Here is a 21,530-nt window from a genome sequence, read left to right as displayed (position 1 = left end):
TAACAAAGATCAAGAAGTTATGCCAAAATTGGACTAACTGAGAAGTTCTGCGTAGTACCGAACCAGTCTGGTGGGTCACCATACCACTTAGGCAGAATGCATGTTTTTAGGCCTAGTAGGGTTTGGTTCACCAAATCAGTCTAGTGTACCGCCAGACCAGTTACGTAGAGACGATATATTCGGGCGAAATGCAGGTAACACACCGGACCTATCAGACTTCAACGGCTAGTACTCTAGACTCAACGGTCGGGCTGACATGGCAGGGTTCTGTGGATCACCGGACCGATACTGTGCAACCAGACAAGTCAGAATGTTCAATAATTAGACAATCTGATAGAGGTCCATCGCACCATCGGACTAGTACTATTGGAAGTCTGGTGCACCAGCAGATAGAGCAGGTTTCAACATTCAAGTCCAGTGAATATATGGGTTGTTGGGGGCTATAAATACACCCCAACCAATCTATTCAATACACGAGAGCTAAGCAACTAAGTATATACACTAGAGCAACACATCCAAAGTCATTGTAAGTGATCCCAGTGCTATAATTGCTAAGAGACAAACAATGCTTAGAGAAAGCTAGCGTGCTTGAGTAATTGTTGTTTTGTTGCACTCTTGAGTCTAGGTGCATGGCACCCATTCAGTTGTAAAGCTAGCAAGAGCCTCTAAGTTTGTGGAGAGAATTGCAGAGACTTCGGTCTTTCATTGAGAAAAAAAGAAATAACTCAAGCTCAATTTTTGGAATCGCTTGAGAGGGTTGAAAGAGACTCGTCCTTAGGGACACCTCAATGGAAACATAGGTTTCATTTGGAAACTGAACTCTGGCAAACAAATCGTCCATGTTGTTTGTTGTTTTGTGATTTGTTTTTCCTTCCTCCTTAAGTTCTATTGTATTGATCTTCATACAAAATCCTTTGTGTTGCTTCCATCACAATTCAACAATCATTTAAAGCAACACTTTACAAGATTTAACTTAGTTCCTTACTCCGATTGTTCTATATCTTGTTTTAACGCCAAATTAGGGTTAAGTTTTGTTGTTAAGTGATAAATTTTAGGTTTCACCTATTCGCCACCCCTTTAGACGGCTTTCAATTGGTATCAGAGTCTGACACTTTATTAAGGGCTAACAATTCGAAGTGATGTCGGGAGAAAAATCCCTCAAGAATAATACAATGTCGACATTATCAACGAGCAAGCACGAGGAGAAGGACGAGGAATTTTTAGCTTAGTTTCCATGTCCTACAAGTCCTATAGGAGAAAGGATGGAAGAAAAAGAAGATGAAGAAGATTGTCTACTACGAGACTTACACGTCGACATCGAAATAGCTAAGGCCAATGAATTGATAAAAACAATTAATGATGAACTCCTAGAAAAGCAGGAGGATCTACTCACTGGTGAAAATGAGAAAATTAACAAGCTTGAGAAGACATTAGCTTATGAGAAGGAAAAATATAAAATATTGTCCAATGAGCTAAAACTTGCAATGAATCAATTTATTGTCTTAAAATTGAAAATATTGATCTTAATGCTAAGATTGGGAAATTGGATGAATGTTATACCTCTGCATCTTCCATTGAATATGTTACAATTTATACTAGATGTAGAGATGTTGATATTGATGTTTGTATTGTTAATGTTGTCATGATCAATCGATTAATAGGGCAAATAGCTACACTTAAAGTACAAACTAAAATTGGCAAAAAAAATAAACTTGAAAAATGAAAAACTAAAGTTTGCTAGAAGTATTCATTTGAATGGGAGACACGCCCCAGAATTAAGGATAGTGTTGGCTTCCAAAGAGGAGGCTAGTAGAACACCAAAACTAAAATTAATGATCATGAGTTTCCCAAATTTGTTAATGAAAAGAACAAAGTTCCAATTGTTCATTCTAATGTTAAAATTGCCCAAGTTTCTCATGTTCATGCTAAGAATGGTCCAAATGCTCATGTTTCACATGTTATAGCATCTCATGTTAGGCACAATGCTTCTCATATAAAATTTGCCCGTGTCTAAAACTAAGATTGACAATGCATCGATTGGACATATACATGTTATAACATCTCATGTTAGGCACAATGCTTCTCATATAAAATTTGCCTGTGTCTAAAACTAAGATTGACAATGCATCGATTGGACAATATATGTCATTCCATACATTTGATGCTTTTTATGTGCTTACATGTAAATCCGGCAAGGTAGTTGCTAAATTTGTTAAACCCCAGCACACAAACACTAATGTAAACGAGGTCAAATCCACTAGTAGCCAGCTAAAAGTAGAGTGGTCACAGACTCTAAGACAGTTTGTGAGAATGAGACTCAGAATTAAATGTATAATCTGTATTATAACGGTGTTATTATATGACCGAGCTTTTAATTGGCTATATGTTATATGTCAACATCATAAAAACTCACTATAAACTATATTATTAAACTTGCTCTTACACAGACGCATCTTGCACACAAATTCATATCATGATCAGGACGGGGCACACGCCGCACACCTGGTCATCAAGGTTTGCTGGAAAAGAAAAACCGGTCATCAAAGTACCAAACCATCACATAGGCACATTCATTCAGGGTCTGTAGTTCATTATCAACACTCGAACAGTAGTGTGCAGGTGCAGCAACAAGTAACATGTGCTGACGCACCCGTGCCCGTACACATTCTTCGTTGAAGTAGTCACATCTCGTGTCCCCAACCCGTGCGCCCGGCACTCCGGCAGTATGCTTCCCTTCTCTCTCTCTCGAGTGTCAAGTCAGGATCTCTGCCGCGTGCTGCACTACTACGGTACTACCACACAGAAGCAGTGCATTTTATTATCTTTGCAGGTAAGCAATCCACGGCACTTCAAGGCAAGGAAAGGCTGGTCAGGAGTCGCTCCTGCTGGGCTTGTTCGAAGCAGGGATGATCTGCAAAATTAAAAGGTCAGTCAGGAAATCACAAGATGTAGCTTGATGCTGCCCTGCTCGCTGATGTTTTTGGTTGGTAGCCATACCGATTCAGAAGATGGTATCCAATCATTTGTCGCAGGATTGCTCGTGCAGCGGACAGAGCTGGCAGGTGGGTAGCCGTTAGTCATCACACTGAAGGTGCTGCCATTGGATCTCTCCACTTTGATAAAGCCTGTCCCAGTCTGCAAACAAACGGAACTGACTTGAACGGCCACAGAACGATGCTACAGAGGGTAAAACTAATAAATCGTCCACCGTTAGAACTGTTTAGAACCGAAAACAGCAAAAAAGAAAATGTCCCATATTGCTCTTGGTCTGATAAACCAAGCAAGCAAGAACGCCCAAGATATTGAAACCTTAGACCTTAGTAGGTAATGCTTTTTCGTAATCGAAGTTCCTCTATGCAAGCAGCTGTAACCCCCCCCCCCCCCCCCCCAATCCATACCATTTTGTTATCTCAGTTCCATTAAAACCGTAGTTGTGAAACTTAAGCAAGAAAAAAAAGATGACCAAGCCCTATATTTTGTACCATTAATGTCACGCTAATACATAAAACAAGTCTGACTATGCTAAAGATAGGATATTGCAACTGCTGTCCTTATCGCTATTGGAAAAATAGTGTCCACGAACAATTGAACAACCACGTTGATAACTAGTACTCCCTCCATTTTTTTATTTGACGTTTTGTAGTTCATTTTTGCACTATTTGGCGTCAAATAAAAAAGAATGGAGGCAGTACCTTACAGTTTGAAGGTTCCAAAATTAATTATCTTTCTTATTAGTTAAACCATGTTACCCATGCATATCAGAAATAACCAATGTGGAGACTCAAGGTTTGACCTTGGCTACAGCCTCTTGCTTTCACATACTGCATTTAACATTATGAAACTCCTATTCTGAAACTCTCTTCTGTCAATGAAATACTAAATCTTCAGAATTACCAAATTTTATGATTAACACACTACTTGCATTCCAATTAGCTTTGTCCTGAGTCAAGTTCTCTAACTTTGATCGAGTACATACAAAAATGCAACATGTACAACATCAAATTTGTTTCATTAACTTTTCCCTGAAAAATGTTTTGATAGTGCATTTATTTGAATGTGTTGATGTTAATGTATTTTTATTAACACTTGGCCAAAGTCAGAGGAGTTTGACTTTGGACATTGATGAAAGCCAAAGTGAACTATAATTTGGAACGAAGGGATTAAGGGAGTATTTCATATGTTAAAGATAACCCTGATTTCCGTATTCATTTGGCTACATAATCCATAATACTTCCCATGGAAACTCCTACTGACTGACTGTACTAGCCAGCGTGCTAAAAGAGGACTGGAAACTAGTAAAATGATAGCTGACTGGTTTTCTGGCTACCACACTCGTTTCTGCAAGCAAATTCAAAAATATTAAACTTTGTTCAGTAAAAATTCTGATGTTTATCAAGATCTTGTGTGAACGAACATCTATTTCTTAGAACCAGTTATGATTGAAGGATTGCAATCAATAGTTCAAAAGCTATCTCACACTAGACAGCAGATGCAATTAACATGGCAAGATCAAACGAAGGACAATAATAAGTAACTATGGATGGACAACTGATTGATTACCCCAAGAAGCATCCTGAAACAGAGAACTATAACTTACACAAATCCTTAAACAGAACATAAACTTGGCCCGCTTACTGGCCGCTTCCATTTTGCATACCCACATGCCGTAAATTCGTAGTACAACATTAATATTATGAATAACAGGGAGAAATACAAAACTGACATGAAGGACTACCCACAAATCCTATCACGGCAGGATGGCACATCAATTATTTGGTAGACATCTTTTTCCCTGAGAGTGCACACACAGGTACATTCAAACCTTACCGTGTGATGCTGCTTGTCGATGCCTATGAGGCCATCGTAGTATCGCGTCTCCACGTAATCCTCCCCGCCATCCACGTCCCCTCCCCCTCCGTCCAACACCAGCTTCTGCACAGGACAAGGCATCACGCTCACACCGACCCATCGATTTCAGCAGTCAAACAGGAAGCAATCCTCTGCTCTAGGAAGCCAGACTCTGACCTGGGGCTTCGCCTCGAGGTCGCGCAGCTTGCGGAGCTCCGGCAAGTCGTGGTCCCCGGCGTCGACGGCGGCGGGTTCCGCGAAGGTGTCCACCGACGGGTCGCTGCGCGGCGGCTTGGCCGGGCGCCTCGGCGCGACGCTGTCGAAGTAGCTCCGAACCTCGGCCTCCACCCGTGCCGCCTCCTCGGGTGGCAGGTGTGGGTCGCTGCGCGCCGGCCGCTTCATCGCCATGGCCGCTTCTTCGTTTCCCTCCTCGGCTCTCAGCTCTGGCTCTGGCTAGGCTCTGATCTATGGGCTGGCGACACGCGCGGTTTCGGGATGGGGACGGGGACGGGGACGCGGAGGGCGGTTTTGCTGTGCAACTGACAGCGTGGGACCCGGTAGGGAGGGCAGGGCAGGGCAGGTGGCGACGCGCCGCGATGGTGGCGTTTGATTTGATTGCGAAAGTGAGGAGGTGGTGGATGGATTAGGTTATTTTGATTGGGATCCGCCGCCTCTGTCGCCCAAAACTCGTGACTTGATGGCGACGCTGCCCATGCCCCGTGGAGGATGGATTTGATTCTCGAGTTCGCGATAAGGTTGAGAACGGACGGATTTTTTTCATGTTCCGAATCCTCTGTTTTTCTATAAAGCACTAGTTTCAACGGTCGTCATACGTCATTTTTTTACAAATAACCTCTCACAGCTATTTCAAATTAATCTGCTGCACGTCTATAGATGCCAAACGACGCCCGACACGGGCTAGATGCACGCGGGCCACAACTATAGCACAGACACGTCATGCCGGCCTGCTAACTGTGTCGGGCTAGCCCGTTAGCCCGTCGACCCATTTAATTAAATCAACGTAACGACGCCCGACACGGGCTAGATGCACGCGGGCCACAACTATGGCACATGCACGTCATGCCGGCCTGCTAACTATGTCGGACCAGTCCGTTAGCCCATCGATCCATTTAATTAAATCAGCGTAAAATGTTAAAAAACGGTGCAGGAGGTGGGGGTTCGAACCCATACCCCTGATGGAAGAAGGGCGAGAGACACTGGGTGAAACTGTCTAACCAGTAGAACATCACGCTAAGATGTTTTTAATATTGAATATAAATTGTATATAAGCATATAAGTTTTTTTGTAAAATAAAAAAATAATCGTGTCGGGCCGGGCCAGCACTACTGGCCGAGGCTACAGCCCAAGCACGGCACGACGTTCTTGGCTCTTGCAAGCATTAGGTCGTTTCTGAGACCACATTGGCGCAATGGACTATATGATGTTTGAGGTTGTTGAATTGGATGGAGTAGCAATAATTTGTCACACTAACAGCAAAATGAAAGGTTATTTGTTGGTTTTAAACGTTAGTAATTGCTACGAAGTAGCATAATTTATATGGAGCGCATCCAGTTTTTATTGATGCCTGACTTTAGCAATCACTCCATATTTTGATCTAACTTTTTTATAAGTTTGACTTCATGGGACTTATTTTAGAAACTTGATCTCACAAACTTTCTCTTATTTTGTCTCTATATGATGGAATTATGTCATTTTATAATCCCTGTTCATTCAGTCAATCGTTGTGAACTCTCTTCTAATCACTCACTTCATTAGTTGTGTTGTACCAAGACATATTTGCATGGAGTAAACAATAACATCAGTTAGCCAAATCAAAAAATATATTATATAGAGAGCGGAAACAATCAAATAAAAAATCTTGAAATTTTTTTGATGGATAGTTTACGAAGCCGTCGCAACGCACGGACAACCGACTAGTTTATATTTATTAACCTGTCTAATTTTGTGAAGAATTCTAAAACATTTTAATTAACAAATTTAATATTTTAACACATGTGCATAGAATCTTATGCTAGTCTTTAGTCATATTGTTAAACATATTATTAAAATTAGAATGATTTTTTGTATACATCAAAAAAATGAAAAAAATCGAATTTGAATACTATCCATATCTGAATTTTATATCAGCTATTTTAAAAAGACATAGACGGATCTTAATAAGTTTAATGCTAAAAACAAGAATATAATTTTACATAAAATTGTATATTCTATTTATTCGTAATCGAAGGAAAAAAAGACCAAAACTTTAACAACTGGATAAGTATCCGGATCCATCCCTATCGAAAATAGATGAAAACTAAAAAGAGATTTTTCCCATATTATTTTTGCAATTTATATTTGTGAGAATTTGTTTTTTTATTTTTTATCAGCTTTTAGTTCAATTCCATCAACCATTATAGGTAGTTCGGAAGTAGGGATGAAAGTGGTAATCCGAACTGTTAGAACAAATTTAATATTTTAAAATAGATATGTATAAAATTTGATGTTCATCTTTTCTTATGTTATCAAGCACATTAGTACAAATATGAATAAAATATTACATAAATTATTTTATGTATTATTTGCTCCCTACAACACAAAAAGTTGAAAAAATTACCGAATTTGTTTCCGAATCCATACCGAAGTTTATATCTATTATTTGAGAAAATATAGGATGAATTTGAGGTTTACCTTTTATGAATCTTAACAAGCTGGATGTTAAAAATAAGAATACAAATTTGTATTGTATATTCTATATCACAATAAAAGAAAAACGACTAAAAAACTGATTACCGAATAAATACCGTTTCCGACCGTTTTCATCCCTATTCGGAAGGCCGAATAGCCCATCTAAGCAAACCAAGGTCTGAGGGTCATCCTTGACGCGCCCTCTAACATGCTTTATGATGATACAATGCCTAACCAACCAAAAGATGGATACGCATTGTTGCAGATGACTTGTTTTGATTATTTATGTTGACTTCAGTGGAATTTATACCCGAAACCAAAGACATTAGTTTAATATGTGGGTCATCGAAAATAAAGTCCATATAGGTCCTATGCATTCCTATTTCTATTTCTATATAACAAAGCTAGTTCAAAACGATTGCATTCAGTCTATCCACGTCGCTTCTTTATTTTTGAACCGTTCGACCGTTTCCCGATAGACATGAGGAAGTCAGCCTCTAGATGAGTCCGTCTCCGTCCACAGAGCTTCTAGACAACACGAATGTGTCATCCTCTCCTTCCTTGTGCGACGCCGTTCACGGCGAGAAGGACGACCACTGCGATGGCGGTGACCCCAGCCTCCGCGTGTCCATCCTCGCTGCTTCCATTCTGACTCGCTGCTACCAACGACCGAGAGAATTCGTCAGATCTTGTCGGTGGGGCCTGACCCGGTCGCTCTCGGTGGGCTAGGATAGGAAAGGGCAGAGGCGGATCTCTGTTATGGGCCGCTGGGGGCATGGCCCTACTCGTGAGGAAAAAATATTAGTACCCTACTTAATTATTTTGGTCCATTATTCTACCGCATCGTTTGCCCTGCCCCTGCCCTGCTGATCGCGATTAGTTGCCGCCTGCCGGCGATGCCGCCGCATTGTAAAGCAAACGACGAAGATAATTTAATGTTGTCTATGATCAATAATTGTGGAATTAAATAATTGTTTTGCTGAAAGGTCCACTCAACTATTGAGATGCATTGTTTGTTTAGACCCACAGAATTCTTTTGCAAACTTTGATGAAGATAAATTAATAGAACTTGCTCAAATTTATGTTGTTGACTTCACCCAATATGATTGCATTGTCCTTCGCAACCAACTTGAGATGTTTGTTAATGATGCAAGGGCGGATGCAAGTTTTACATGTTGGAGATCTTGCTATAAAGATGATGCAGACTGATAGACATACAACATTTCCTTTGGTCTATCGTCTTGTTGAGTTGGCTTTGATTTTGCCAGTTACTACTGCCACAATTGAAAGAGCTTTCTCAGCGATGAAAATTGTAAAGATTGATTTGAGGAATAAGATGGGGAGTGACTGGCTCAATCATAGGATGGTGTGCTATATTGAACGAGACATTTTTTCAAGTATTCCAAATGATCAAATTTTATACCAGTTTCAAGAAATGAAGTCTCGCATGAAAATGTTGCCTAAACAACCTCGAACTACTAGTGTTAATGGTATGTTCAGTTTATTAAATAATTGAAGTTTGACACGGTCTTAAAATTGTTATATGTCGGTGTTTTGGACCCGCGGGGACCGTCAACCGACCAGTAAATTTGTTGTTGCGTATCCCTGCCTAGATGGGTTGATGCAAGATGGAACACAAGAGGGAAATGTGGCTTATGTTATCTTGCACCGGGGTGCTCGTAGTAGGGGTTACAAGCGTCGCGAGACAGCGAGGGCGAGAGTGGGAGGGCGCCGTCCAACATTGTCAGCGTTGCAACGTCTGTCTGTGACTTGCCTTAGGAAGGCCCTGGACATCCCCTTTTATAGATACAAGGAGATGCCCAGTTGTACAATGGGGTGTAGCTGCGAGCTAACGTGGCCGTCGGAGAAGTGCCTTGAGCCCTATAGAAGCACAGCTGTCGGCGTGGCATGGATCCTGCTGACGTTGTCTTGCTTCCGTAGGAGGTTGAGAGCAATCCAACGTCATGGGCGCACGCGGGGAACCATCATTACCTGCTACCGTAGTAACCTTAGATGGGACACCGGTCTTGTTCCTTCATAGCCTAAGACAGCTAGCTAGGAGTAGGGTAATGATGTATCCCCTGTAGCGTAGTCGGTCCGAGGCCCAGGTCGGGCGAGGCGGAGACTTCTCCTGAGGCCGAGGCTAGGCTCGAGCGGGGTTGTGACTCCTCCCGAGGCCGAGGCCTGGGGTCAGGCGAGGCGGAGATCTTCTTCCGAGGCTGAGGCTGAGGCCGAGGCCTGAGGTCGGGCGAGACGGAGCTCCTTGTTGCGCCCGAGGCCGAACTCGTGGGAGATCGTGACTCAGTTTTATCCTGGTGGTTGGCACAGTAGCCGGAGCGGGGTGAACGGCGTTGTTTTCCTGTCAGATCGGTCAGTAAAGGGGCAAAGTGACTGCGGTCACTTCGACCTTGCCGACTGAGGCACGCGTGTCAGGATACGGTGTCAGGCGATCCTCGCATTAAATGCGCACGCGATACGGTCGGTTGGTAAGGCGATTTGGCCAAGGTCGCTGCATGACAAAGTCTGCCCAAGCTAGGCTTCAGGTGAGCCGAGGGTGCGCTCATCGCCTGAGGGGACCCTCGGGTGAGGCGTGAATCCGTCCGGGACTACTGTTCCCGCCCGAGGCTGGGCTCGGATGAGGTCGCGTCCCTTGGTAGGCGTGGCCTTGACTTGAACCGCGCTTTATCAGCCGCGTATGGTTTGTTCTGAAGATGCTTTCCAGTCGAATTAAGGAGCATTGGGGGTACCCCTAATTACGGTACCCGACAGTAGCCCCCGAGCCTCAAAGGGAGTGCGGGCACTCGCTTGGAGGTTCTGCCGGTTTTTTGCAAGGGGACCGGCCCTTCTCGGTTATATTTTGTTCCGGTGGGTGCGCGCGAGCGCACCCGCCGGGTGTAGCCCTCGAGGCCTCGGAGGAGTGGTTTGACTCCTCTGAGGTCTTAATTTTTTGCGATGCCTCGGATGGCCTTGTCGTTCCCTCATGCGGTCTGGCCGTAGCCCGGGTGCACGGTCAGGCTTCGAGTTTTCACGCTGGTTTGTTGACGTGGTCAACGGTTCGGCCGTAGCCTGGTGCGAGAGCAGCCCCCGAGTCTCTACACGGAGCGAGAGGACGATCAAGGACCGTCTCGACTTTTCTTGTACGCCCCTTCGTCGCCTTTCCGCAAGGAGGAAGGGGGGAAAGCGCCATGTTACCCTCGGGGGGCACCGAACATGGTGTTTCCAGTGAGTTGCTAGCGGGTGATCCGAGTGGACGCCCGAGCCCCATTCGATAAGGGTCGGCTAGTGGCCCAGAGGCGCGCTCCAAAAGTACATGTAGGTGATTTGCCGGACCCGGACCCATTCGATAGGGTCCGAGGGCTCGATGCCTCCCTCCGGTGGGATTCCGTTACAAAATCGTTCCCACTGGTCTCAGAAATGTCCTAGGGTACCTCGGGAGCGTAGCCTGAGCCTCGGCCATGTAACGGACGTACCCAGGGTCATCCCTGACTCTGCGTGCTCTGGGGCGGCTGTCGAACCCTTCCGAGGGGCCAGCCTTCGAACCCCTGATCAGTAAAGGGCACGGAGCCCGAGTGCTCTGGGGCGGTTGCCGAACCCCGGAGGGCGCAACCTTCGAACCCCTGATCAGTAGGAGGGCCAACTGTCGCCGCCTGTTTCCTTCGCTGGGAAGGATCCTTTTTCGAAATATCCCTCTTTCCCGATCCCTGTGGCAAGAGAGAGAGAGGGAAAGAAAAAGGGCATGAATTTAAATAAGGTGGCACACCTTTTTTTGACACGGACATTATGACGGAGATGAAACGGCGCCCGCTTCTCCTGCCGGAGGTGTCGCTTGCCCTGCCAAGGAGTTAATGCGACGGGACGGGCGATTCACGGGGCGTCTGTTGCGCGTGCGCGAGCTGTTCGAGGAACAGAAAGACCGTTTCACCTTCGGGTTTGAATTCCGCGGCGGGTTCGGGCGAAGCCTTGGGTGGATCTCGCCCGGGCCTTTATATACCCGGAAGAGGGGCCGGTGCTGGTTCTTTACCCTGCCATTTGTGCTTGCCCTCTTCTTTGGTTTCCGCAACCTAAGAGAGCAGACAGAAAAAAAGGAAACCACTCATCCCTTCCGCCTCCACCACCTCCGTTCGGCGATGGCAGACAAGGTGACCGTCATTCCGCCGTGCGACCCATGGCCTTTCTCCACCGTCGCTATGGAGGATCTGGAGACCCTCATTGCTGATGGTATGCTCCATCCCCTCTCCGATGGGCTGCAGCCAGAGTGGATGGCCCCCTCGAGCGAGGCTGACCCGACTCCGCCGCCGGGGTATGTGCTCAGTTTCATCCCCTTCCATGAGCAGGGGTTTGGAGTGCCAGTGAGCCGTTTCTTGCGGGCGCTCCTGCACCACTACGGAGTGGAGCTGCATAACCTCAACCTCAACTCTATCGCGCAAGCGGCCATCTTCGCGGCGGTTTGCGAGGGTTTTTTGGGGATTGACCCTCACTGGGACCTGTGGACCCATCTCTTTTCCGCGGAGTTCTTCGCCGCAACGACGGAGGCGAAGAAGGTCCGTATGGCGGTGCGGGCCGGTGGCTGCTCCCTCCAGCTGAGGCCGGGGCGCGCGCAGCAGTACATCCCTGCCACCCTTGCATCTTCGAACAAGTGGTGGCAGAACCAGTGGTTTTATCTTCAGAACGACGGCGGGATGCTTCCATCATTTTCTCAACGAGTGGTGACCGCCGCCGGCACTAACTGGCGCTGGGGGCCACGCGCGAGAAACAGGAGAAGCTCCAACCTATCCTGCAGGCCTTGCAGAAGTTATGAGATGCGGGCTTTACCGCTGCGGGGGTCGTGGCCGCTATCTATCGTCAGAGGGTGCTCCCTTTGGCCGAGCAGCGGTTGTGGCTCGCGGAGATGAGGCTGGGGGTCGATTCGGAGGACTCGCGGATGTCCTCAACCTCCCTCTCCGCTGACGACCTCCTCAAGCGGGTAACAAATACGGTAGGGAGGCCGGATGCCGGCGCCCTTAGCCAGCCCGTGATGCGTCCCGACCGTGGGTATGTGTCCCTGGTAAGTGTCTGATCCTCCTTCTGTTTTGCGCTGAGTTCTCTACGCCTTTGATTCTTACTGCTGTGATTTTTGTTTGTCCCCAGGGGTCGAGGATTTATAAACCCGTCCAGCCACCGGTCCCGGAGGACGCGTCGGACCGAGCCGCGCGGAGGCTTGCCGCGGAGAAGGAGAAGGAGAAGAAGGACGTGAAAAAGGCCCGAGCTCGCGAGAGGATGCTAGCTCGAGAAGCTCTGGAGAAGCGTCGTCGGAGGTAGGCGAGGGATGGGCTCCCGAGGGAGCCGTCGCCGGAGACGCCTGACGACGACGATGACGATGATGATGATGACGACAAAGACGACGACATGGTGGCCCGACTTGGCCTCAGCCCGGACCCGAGACTGGGCCAGGGGTCGTCGAGCCAGCCTCCAAGTGGGCTGGCACCCTCAGCGCCTGGGGCCGGGACACCAAGGTCCCAATACGAGGAGCGGAGGCAGGCCGAGGGGGTACTTGACCCTTTGGCCGAGGCAATTGTTGTGACTCTGGGGGGTCAGGCCGATCCGCCTGCCCCCAAGAGCAGGTGCCTGCGCTGGCTGCACAGGAGGCAGGTCCCTCGGCCGCCATGATGATGCCTGGGCAGGCCGCTCCCTCGGCGCCTCGGGCGTCCGAGGCGGAAACGGTGCTGAAGCCGGCGGCGGGGCAACCCTCAGCAGCGCCTACAGGGATAGGGGCCCGAGGGGCCTCCCCACAGGCACGATTGGCCTTGGTCCGGAGCGGGTAAGTATCCAAGGATACCCCTGTTTCGCTTTTTTCACTGTGTGTCTTGAACTTGTCGTCTCTCCCTTTCAGCAAGCGAAGGCAGGGCTTGGCTGGTCTGGCCCCAAGGAAGGCCCTTAAGACGATGCCGGCTTTGGCGGCCGGTGCCGCAGCGCGCCATGCCGGTTGGTTGGTCTCCACACAAGGCGCCCTCCAGCGGGGGGCCCAGGCGGCACGAGTTGCCATGGGGCAAGCCTCCCCGGATGACCCCCTGTTGGAGCGGCCATCGTGCTGGGGGAGGTCACTGACGCGACCGCGGCCCCGAGCCCGCCTGACTTGTTGTCGGCGCAGGCATCGACCCCTGCCGGGGCCGTCGCTGATTCGCCCGCGGAGCTGCCCGTCGCCGCCGACGTCGGGATGGTTGAGGCGCCGCCGCCCGTGGTCATCCCCGACCTTCCCGTTCTCGGCCATGAGGAGGGGGCGGCCGTCGTTGCCGAGGTTGGCGATCGGAGGCTCGCCACCTTAGCCGAGGAGAGGCCCAGCACGTCGAGGGCGGTGGTACCCGATGTATCAGCTGCAGGGGGACCTGACGCCTCAGTGGAGGGGCGTGCAGTACCGTGGCCCGTCTTGGGGAGCAGCGGCCTTATCCCCGCGCAACTCAACCCCAATGAGTGGGGTGGTCCGCCACTCCTGTTCTAGAGCCGCGCTACCTCGGACCCGGAACCCCTCCTCTCCCTCAACGATGAGCTGGAGGAGAGGTCTTGGGATAGTTTCCGTGAGTATACCGAGGCGGCTATGAGGTCGCTTCGGTCGACCATGGAGATCCTTTCCAGGGACGTTCCCAGGGTCTTCCAGGTAAGGATTTGGATGTACATCTTTCGTGACTAGGCATTCTTCGTAATATCCTGTTTTCCCTCCTTAGGAACTTGCGGACGTGAGCACCGCCAAGTCGTTGTTCCTCCGCCGCGAGAGCGACGTCTGGGATTCACTGCGGTCCCAGCGAGCCGTGCTTACCGAGGCCAATGAGTGCCTCGCCCAACAGAGCGTCGAGGTGGCAGACCTTCGGCTGCTCTGCGATGAGCTGAAGTCGGAGGCGGCGTTGGCACGAGCGGAGGCTTTGTCGGCCCGGGAGCAGGTGGCTTCCTAGATCGAGGAGATGCGGCAGCGGCAGCTGGAGCTTGGCTAGGCTATCGGCGAGCGGGACCAATCTCGGAGCCAAGCTGCCGAGGCCGTGAGCCAGGCTGAGGCCCTTAGGGGTCAGCTGGCTGAGGCTACGGAGCGGCTAGCCGAGGCGTCCGCTCGGGCCGGGACCCTTGCGGAGAACCTGGCCGAGGCCGTTGGGTCTGCCGAGTCCGCCCAAGCCGAGGCCTCGCAGCAGCGTGCCCGGGGCGAAGGTATGCTTTGCCCGCTTTGCAACTTTGTTTTTTCTCCATTCTTCTCCTTTCGTCTGAAGAATGTTGTCCTGCTGTCTGCAGGGTCCGAGACGGCTCTTAGCGAGGCCGTCAAGAACTGCAAGGCGCTTGCCGAGGCGGCTGAGCAGAAGAAGGCCGAGCGTGTGGCCATGTCCGAGGCCATCTCGGCTTTCTGCCAGGCCTTTGGCCTCGACGGCGTCCCCTCAGGCAGCTCCCCCCAGAGTCATCTGCGGGCCTTGGGCGACCATGTGTGCAACAGACTTCGCGGGGTGCTGCACCATGGCGTCAGGCGGGCCTTCGTCGTGCTCGCTTCCCACTACAATGTGGATCTGGAGCGGGTTAGCGAGGGGTACTGCTTACCCGACGATGAGGAGGCTGCCTTAGCCGAGGTCTAGAGGCTTGACGCGGCTGTCGAGGGTCCAAGTGCGACGCTGGCTTCCTCCTTCGAGGTGGAGGTCCTTCCGCCCGTGTCGCCGCCTGGGGCCGGGCCGGATTCTGCCGAGGGTGGAAACGACGCCAAGGGTGCCGCTCCTCCCCCTGCCGCTGTCTAAGCCTGCAAGAACAGTTTGCTTTGAAGTATGCGTATGTTTTTTGCGGCCGCTGAGGCCTAAACATTTTAACGCCGGATTATAAAGCTGCGCTTTCCTCTCGTTCCGTGTATTAGGACTTGTTCGATAGCAGAATCCCTTGTCCGAGCGTGAGTTACTTTTCGCGGAAGGTGATGAGTGAGGTATTCGTATCCCGGAGGCGTAGGAGTCCCTCGGCTCGGTCGGCCTTGCCGCTTACGTGGTCCCTCGTCGTTTTTAGGATTCTATTATCGACGCAGTCGAAACGGCACGAAAGTCGTTCTGGCAGAAAAGTTTCCGAGCGTTAGGACTTGTTCGGTAGCAGAATCGCTTATCCGAGCGTGAGCTACTTTTCGCGGAAGGTGACGAGTGAGGTATTCGTATCCCGGAGGCGTAGGAGTCCCTCGGCTCGGTCGGCCTTGCCGTTCAAGGTCTCTCTCGCTCGTCTTTAGGATTCTGTTATCGACGCAGTCGAAAAGCGCGAAAGACGTTCTGGTAAAAGACTTTTCCGAAGAAAATTTTGATGCAGAGGGGGTTCCCCCCTTCTAGCCCTCGAGGGAGGGTTGGTCTTTGCCGAGGCAAGGCTGATCCTTCCTTGATGGTTAGACTTTATTTATGCATGTAAAGAAAGCGAGGTGCATGAACGACTTGAAACATTTTAAGGGTAAAAGCGACGTAGCTGTTGGATGTTCCAAGCGTTGTTGTAGACCTCGCCTCGATCGTTGGCCAGCTTGTATGTCCCGGGCTTCAAAATCTTGGCGATAATGAAGGGCCCTTCCCATGGAGGAGTAAGCTTGTGGTGCCCTCGGGCGTCTTGTCGCAGCCGAAGTACCAAGTCTCCTACTTGGAAGCCTCGGGGCCGAACCCTTCGGGCGTGGTAGCGTCGCAGGGACTGCTGATACCGCGCTGAGTGTAGTAAGGCCACGTCTCGAGCTTCTTCCAGCTGGTCCAATGAATCTTCTCGGTTGGTCTGGTTGCTTTGGTCGTCTTAAGCCTTTGTCCTCGGGGAACCGTATTCTAAGTCCGTGGGTAGGATGGCCTCGGCCCCATAGACTAGAAAGAACGGCGAGAAACCCGTGGCTCGGCTCGGCGTCGTCCTCAGGTTCCAAACCACCGAGGGTAGCTCTTTTATCCACCGCTTGCCGAACTTGTTGAGGTCGTTGTAGATCCTCAGCTTTAGTCCCTGCAAAATCATACCGTTGGCGCGCTCCACCTGCCCATTTGTCATTGGGTGAGCTACGGCGGCCCAGTCCACACGGATGTGGTGGTCTTAGCAGAAGTCCAGGAACTTCCTTCCAGTGAACTGTGTGCCATTGTCGGTGATGATGGAGTTTGGGACCCCAAAGCGATGGATGATATTTGTGAAGAACGCCACCGCCTGCTCGGACCCGATGCTAGTTAAGGGTCGGACCTCGATCCACTTGGAGAATTTGTCGATGGCGACCAGCAGGTGCTTGAAGCCCCCGGGTGCCTTCTGCAAGGGACCGACGAGGTCCAGACCCCATACGGCAAACGACCAAGTGATGGGTATTGTTTCTTGTCACCACATCATGCTCGTCTTGCTTGTTGCGAAATACCCACTTGGTACCTACAACATTTTGGTTAGGACATGGAACTAAATGCCATACCTCATTCCTTGTGAAGTTGTTGAGCTCCTCTTGCATAGCCAGCACCCAATCTGAATCTCTTAGTGCATCCTCCACCCTGTATGGCTCAATAGAGGACACAAAAGAGTAATGTTCACAGAATTGTGCAACTCAAGATGTAGTAGTTACCCCCTTATGAATGTCACCGAGAATGGAGTTGACAGGGTGATCTCGTTGAATTGCTTAGTGGACTCTTGGGTGTGGCAGTCTTTGACCTTGAATCTCTTGCTCATCTTCCTTGTCCTTATTGACTTGATCTCCCCCTTGATTATTGTCCTCCTCTTGAGGTGGCTCATCCTCTTGATCTTCATCATCTTGAGCCTGATCCTCATCTTGAGTTGGTGGTGATCCTTGCATGGAAGATGATAGTTGATCTTGTGCTAGTGTGGGCTCTTCGGATTCCTTAGGACACACATCCCCAATGGACATGTTCCTTAGCACGATGCACGCAGCCTCTTCATCATCTAATTCATCAAGATCAACTTGCTCCACTTGGGAGCCATTAGTCTCATCAAACATAATGTCACAAGAAACCTCAACTAATCCAGTGGATTCGTTGAAGACTCTATATGCCCTTGTGTTTGAGTCATATCCTAGTAAAAAGCATTCTACATTATTAGGAGCAAATTTAGATTTTCTTACTCTTTTAACAAGAATAAAACATTTGCTACCAAAGACTCTAAAATATGAAACATTGGGCTTTTTACCGGTGAGGAGTTCATAAGATGTCTTCTTGAGGATTTGGTGAAGATATAGTCGGTTGATGGAGTAGCAGGTGGTGTTAACCGCCTCAGTCCAAAACCGGTTGGAGTCTTGTACTCATCAAGCATGGTCCTTGCCATGTCCAGTAGAGTTCTATTCTTCCTCTCCACTACACCATTTTGTTGAGGTGTGTAAGGAGAAGAGAACTCATGCTTGATTCCCTCGTCCTCAAGAAAGCCTTCGATTTGAGAGTTCTTGAACTCCGTCCCATTGTCGCTTCTTATCTTTTTGATCCTTAATCCGAACTCGTTTTGATCCCGTCTTAAGAATCTCTTTAAGGTCTCTTGGGTTTGAGATTTTTCCTGTAAAAAGAATACCCAAGTGAAGCGAGAATAGTCATCCACAATTACTAGACAGTACTTACTCTCGCCGATGCTTATGTAAGTGAAAGGGAAATAGGGTCAAACCTTTTCCTAAATGATTTTGGTGGTTGAAATGCCCAACACAAATAATTGGACTAACTAGTTTGCTCTAGATTATATATTTTACAGGTGCTAAAGGTTCAACACAAACCAATAAAAAGATCCAAGTTAGGGTTCAAAAGAAAGGAGCAAAAGAAACCGAAGAGAACCCTGGTCTGGCGCACCGGACTGTCCGGTGTGCCACAGGACAGTGTCCGGTGTACCAGGGGCGATCGACTCAAACTCTTCACCTTTGGGTTTCTGGAGAGCCGCTCCGCTATAATTCACCGGACTGTCTGGTGGGTCACCGGACTGTCCGGTGCACCAGCGGAGCAACGGCTACCAAGCGCAACGGTCAACTCCAATGGTCGCCTGCAACGTGAACAGTGCGCAACAGTGCGAGGCAGAGTCAGAGCGGCGCCAGAAGGCGCACCAAACAGTGAACAGTGCCTGTCCGGTGCGACACCGAACTGTCCAGTGCCCCAAGATGTTAGAGCTCCAACGACCGAAACCGTCAGAACCCTAATGGTTGGGTGACGTGGATGGCGCACCGGACAGTGTCCGGTGCGCCCATCGACAGACAGCCTCCCCAACGGTTGAATTGGTGGTTGGGGCTATAAATACCCCCAACCACCACCACTCCAAGCATCCAAGTTTTTCAGACATCTCATTCAATACAAGAGCTAGTGCAATCAATACAAGATACAATTCAATAGAATCAAAGCCTCTCCAAGTCCCAAATCCACTCCAAACAAATAGTGATTAGAGAGTGTTTTGCTCGTGTTCTTTGAGCTCTTGTTCTTGGATCGCTTTCTTCTTCCCCATTCTTGTTCTTCAAGCACTTGTAATCAAAGCAAGAGACACCAATTGTGTGGTGGTCCTTGTGAGGGGTCTAAGTGACCCGTTTGATTAAGGAGAAAGCTCACTCGGTCTAAGTGACCGTTTGAGAGAGGGAAAGGGTTGAAAGAGACCCGGTCTTTGTGACCACCTCAACGGGGACTAGGTTTGCAAGAACCGAACCTCGGTAAAACAAATCACCATGTCACTCGCTTTATTTCTTGGTTGATTTGTTTTCGCCCTCTCTTTTGGACTCGATTTTATTTCTAACGCTAACCCCGGCTTGTAGTTGTGCTTAAAGTCTACACATTTCAGATTCCACCTATTCACCCCCCTCTAGGCAACTTTCAGTAAGCTATCGGGCCAAATAGATCCAAGTGGAGTAACTCCAGTGGTCTGTCCGTTGTCATTATGTTCTTGTGTGGATGATGGACACCAACTTGCTTTCCTGCTTGACATGCGCTACAAACCCTGCCTTTCTCAAAGTGAACATTTGTTAGTCCCAAAATGTGTTCTCCCTTTAGAAGCTTGTGAAGATTCTTCATTCCAACATGGGCTAGTCGGTGATGCCAGAGCCAACCCATATTAGTCTTAGCAATTAAACAAGTGTTGAGTTCAGCTGTGTTCTCATTAAAATCAACTAAATATAGCTGACCCTCTAACACTCCTTTAAATGCTATTGAATCGTCACTTCTTTTAAAGACAGTAACACATATATCTGTAAAAAGACAGTTGTAGCCCATTTTGCATAATTGAGAAACTGAAAGCAAGTTATAATCTAAAGAATCTACAAGAAAAACATTGGAAATAAAATGGTCAGGTGATATAGCAATTTTACCAAGTCCTTTGACCAAACCTTGATTTCCATCCCCGAATGTGATAGCTCTTTGGGGATCTTGGGTTTTCTCGTAGGAGGAGAACATTCTTTTCTCCCCTGTCATATGGTTTATGCATCCACTATCAATTATCCAGCTTGAGCCCCCGGATGCATAAACCTGCAAAACAATTTAGGCCTTGTTCTTAGGTACCCAAACAGTCTTGGGTCCTTTCACGTTAGAAACAAGCACCTTGGGTACCCAAACACAAGTCTTTGACCCCTTGTGTTTGCTCCCAACATATTTGGCAACTATTTTGCCTGATTTGTTAGTGAGCACATAAGAAGCATCAAAAGTTTTGAATGAAATATTATGATCATTTGATGTAGTAGGAGTTTCCTTTTTAGGAATTTTAACATGAGTAGAATGCCTAGAGCTAGAAGCCTCATTCTTATATATAAAAGCATGGTGAGAAACAAAATGAGATTTCTTAGCATGAATTCTCCTAATTTTGTGTTCGGGATAATAAAAAGGATATAAAATATAGACCTCATTATCCTGAACCATGAGAGCTTTGCCCTTAACAAAGTTAGACAATTTCTTAGGGGCATTAAGCTTGACATTGCTTCCCTATTGGAAACCAATGCCATCCTTAATGCCAGGGTGTCTCCCACTATAGAGCATGCTTCTAGCAAATTTAAATTTTTTATTTTCAATTTCATGCTCATTAATTTTAGCAGTTAATTGAGCTATATGATCATTTTGTTGTTTAATTAAAGCAAGATGATCATTTATAGCATCAACATTAATATCTCTACATCTAGTACAAATAGTAACATGATCGACAGTAGATGTAGAGGGTTTGCAAGCATTTAATTCATCTATCTTAGCATGTAATATGACATTCTCATTTCTAAGACAGGAAATAGAATCATTGCAAACATTTAAATCTTTAGCCTTGGAAATTAAACTAGCATTTTCGGTCCTAAGGCTAGAAATTGATTCATTCAATTTATTAATCTTAGCATTTAAACTAGCATTTTCATTTCTAAGATTGGTAATTGAATCATAGCACATGCTAAGCTCCTTAGTCAAATTTTCATTTTTCTCTACTTCCTGAGCATAAGCATTTTTTACTTTAACATGCTTTTTGTTTTCTTTAATAAGAAATTCCTCTTGGCTGTCCAAGAGTTCATCCTTCTCATGAATAGCACCTATCAATTCATTTAATTTTTCTTTTTGTTGTATGTTAAGGTTGGCAAAAAGTGTAAGCAAATCATCTTCATCTTCACTAGAACTACCCTCGTCACTAGATGTAGTATACTTAGGGGTGGTTCTAGTTTGTACCTTCTTCTTTTTTCCGTCCTTTGCCATGAAGCATTTGTGGCCGACGTTGGGGAAGAGAAGGCCTTTGTTGACGGCGATGTTGGCGGCATCCTCATCGGAGGAGGAGTCGGTTGAGCTCTCATCGGAGTCCCATTCCCGACACACATGGGCATCGTCGCCCTTCTTCTTGTAGTACCTCTTCTTCTCCTTCTTTCCTCTCTTGTCGTCACCCCTGTCACTATCACTAGACATTAGACATTTAGCAATAAAATGGCTAGGCTTACCACATTTGTAGCACACTCTCTTGGAGCGGGGTTTGTAGTCTTTCCCCCCCCTTTGCTTGAGGATTTGGCGAAAGCTCTTGATGACGAGCGTCATCTCCTCATTGTCGAGCTTGGAGGCGTCGATGGGGAGCCTACTTGATGTAGACTCCTCTTTCTTCTCTTCCATCGC

At 47.9% G+C, this 21,530-nt stretch overlaps 1 protein-coding gene across 1 annotated transcript; it reads right to left on the bottom strand.

Moving 5' to 3' along the window:
- Positions 1-2,401: 2,401 nt before the first annotated feature.
- Positions 2,402-5,364, bottom strand: LOC100276084 (uncharacterized). Its single transcript, NM_001149962.2, has 4 exons — positions 5,026-5,364; positions 4,828-4,932; positions 2,998-3,135; positions 2,402-2,911 (listed from the first exon to the last, which is right to left on the bottom strand). Exons 1-4 carry the CDS (start codon positions 5,254-5,256, stop codon positions 2,870-2,872), a joined length of 516 nt encoding a protein of 171 aa, NP_001143434.1. The 5' UTR covers positions 5,257-5,364; the 3' UTR covers positions 2,402-2,869.
- Positions 5,365-21,530: the final 16,166 nt, after the last annotated feature.

The sequence above is a fragment of the Zea mays genome, chromosome 6, assembly GCF_902167145.1.
Source record: "Zea mays cultivar B73 chromosome 6, Zm-B73-REFERENCE-NAM-5.0, whole genome shotgun sequence".
Taxonomy (NCBI): Eukaryota; Viridiplantae; Streptophyta; class Magnoliopsida; order Poales; family Poaceae; genus Zea; species Zea mays.
Note: the sequence above shows the minus strand (reverse complement) of the source record. Positions and strands in the feature narration are given on the sequence as shown.

Coding starts and splice junctions, on each gene's coding strand:
- LOC100276084 (NM_001149962.2), bottom strand. CDS start 5,256: ATGGCGATGAAGCGGCCGGCGCGCAGCGACCCACACCTGCCACCCGAG. Junction 4,933..5,025: donor ACCTCGAGGCGAAGCCCCAG/GTCAGAGTCTGG, acceptor TGTCCTGTGCAG/AAGCTGGTGTTGGACGGAGG. Junction 2,912..2,997: donor GGATACCATCTTCTGAATCG/GTATGGCTACCA, acceptor TTAATTTTGCAG/ATCATCCCTGCTTCGAACAA.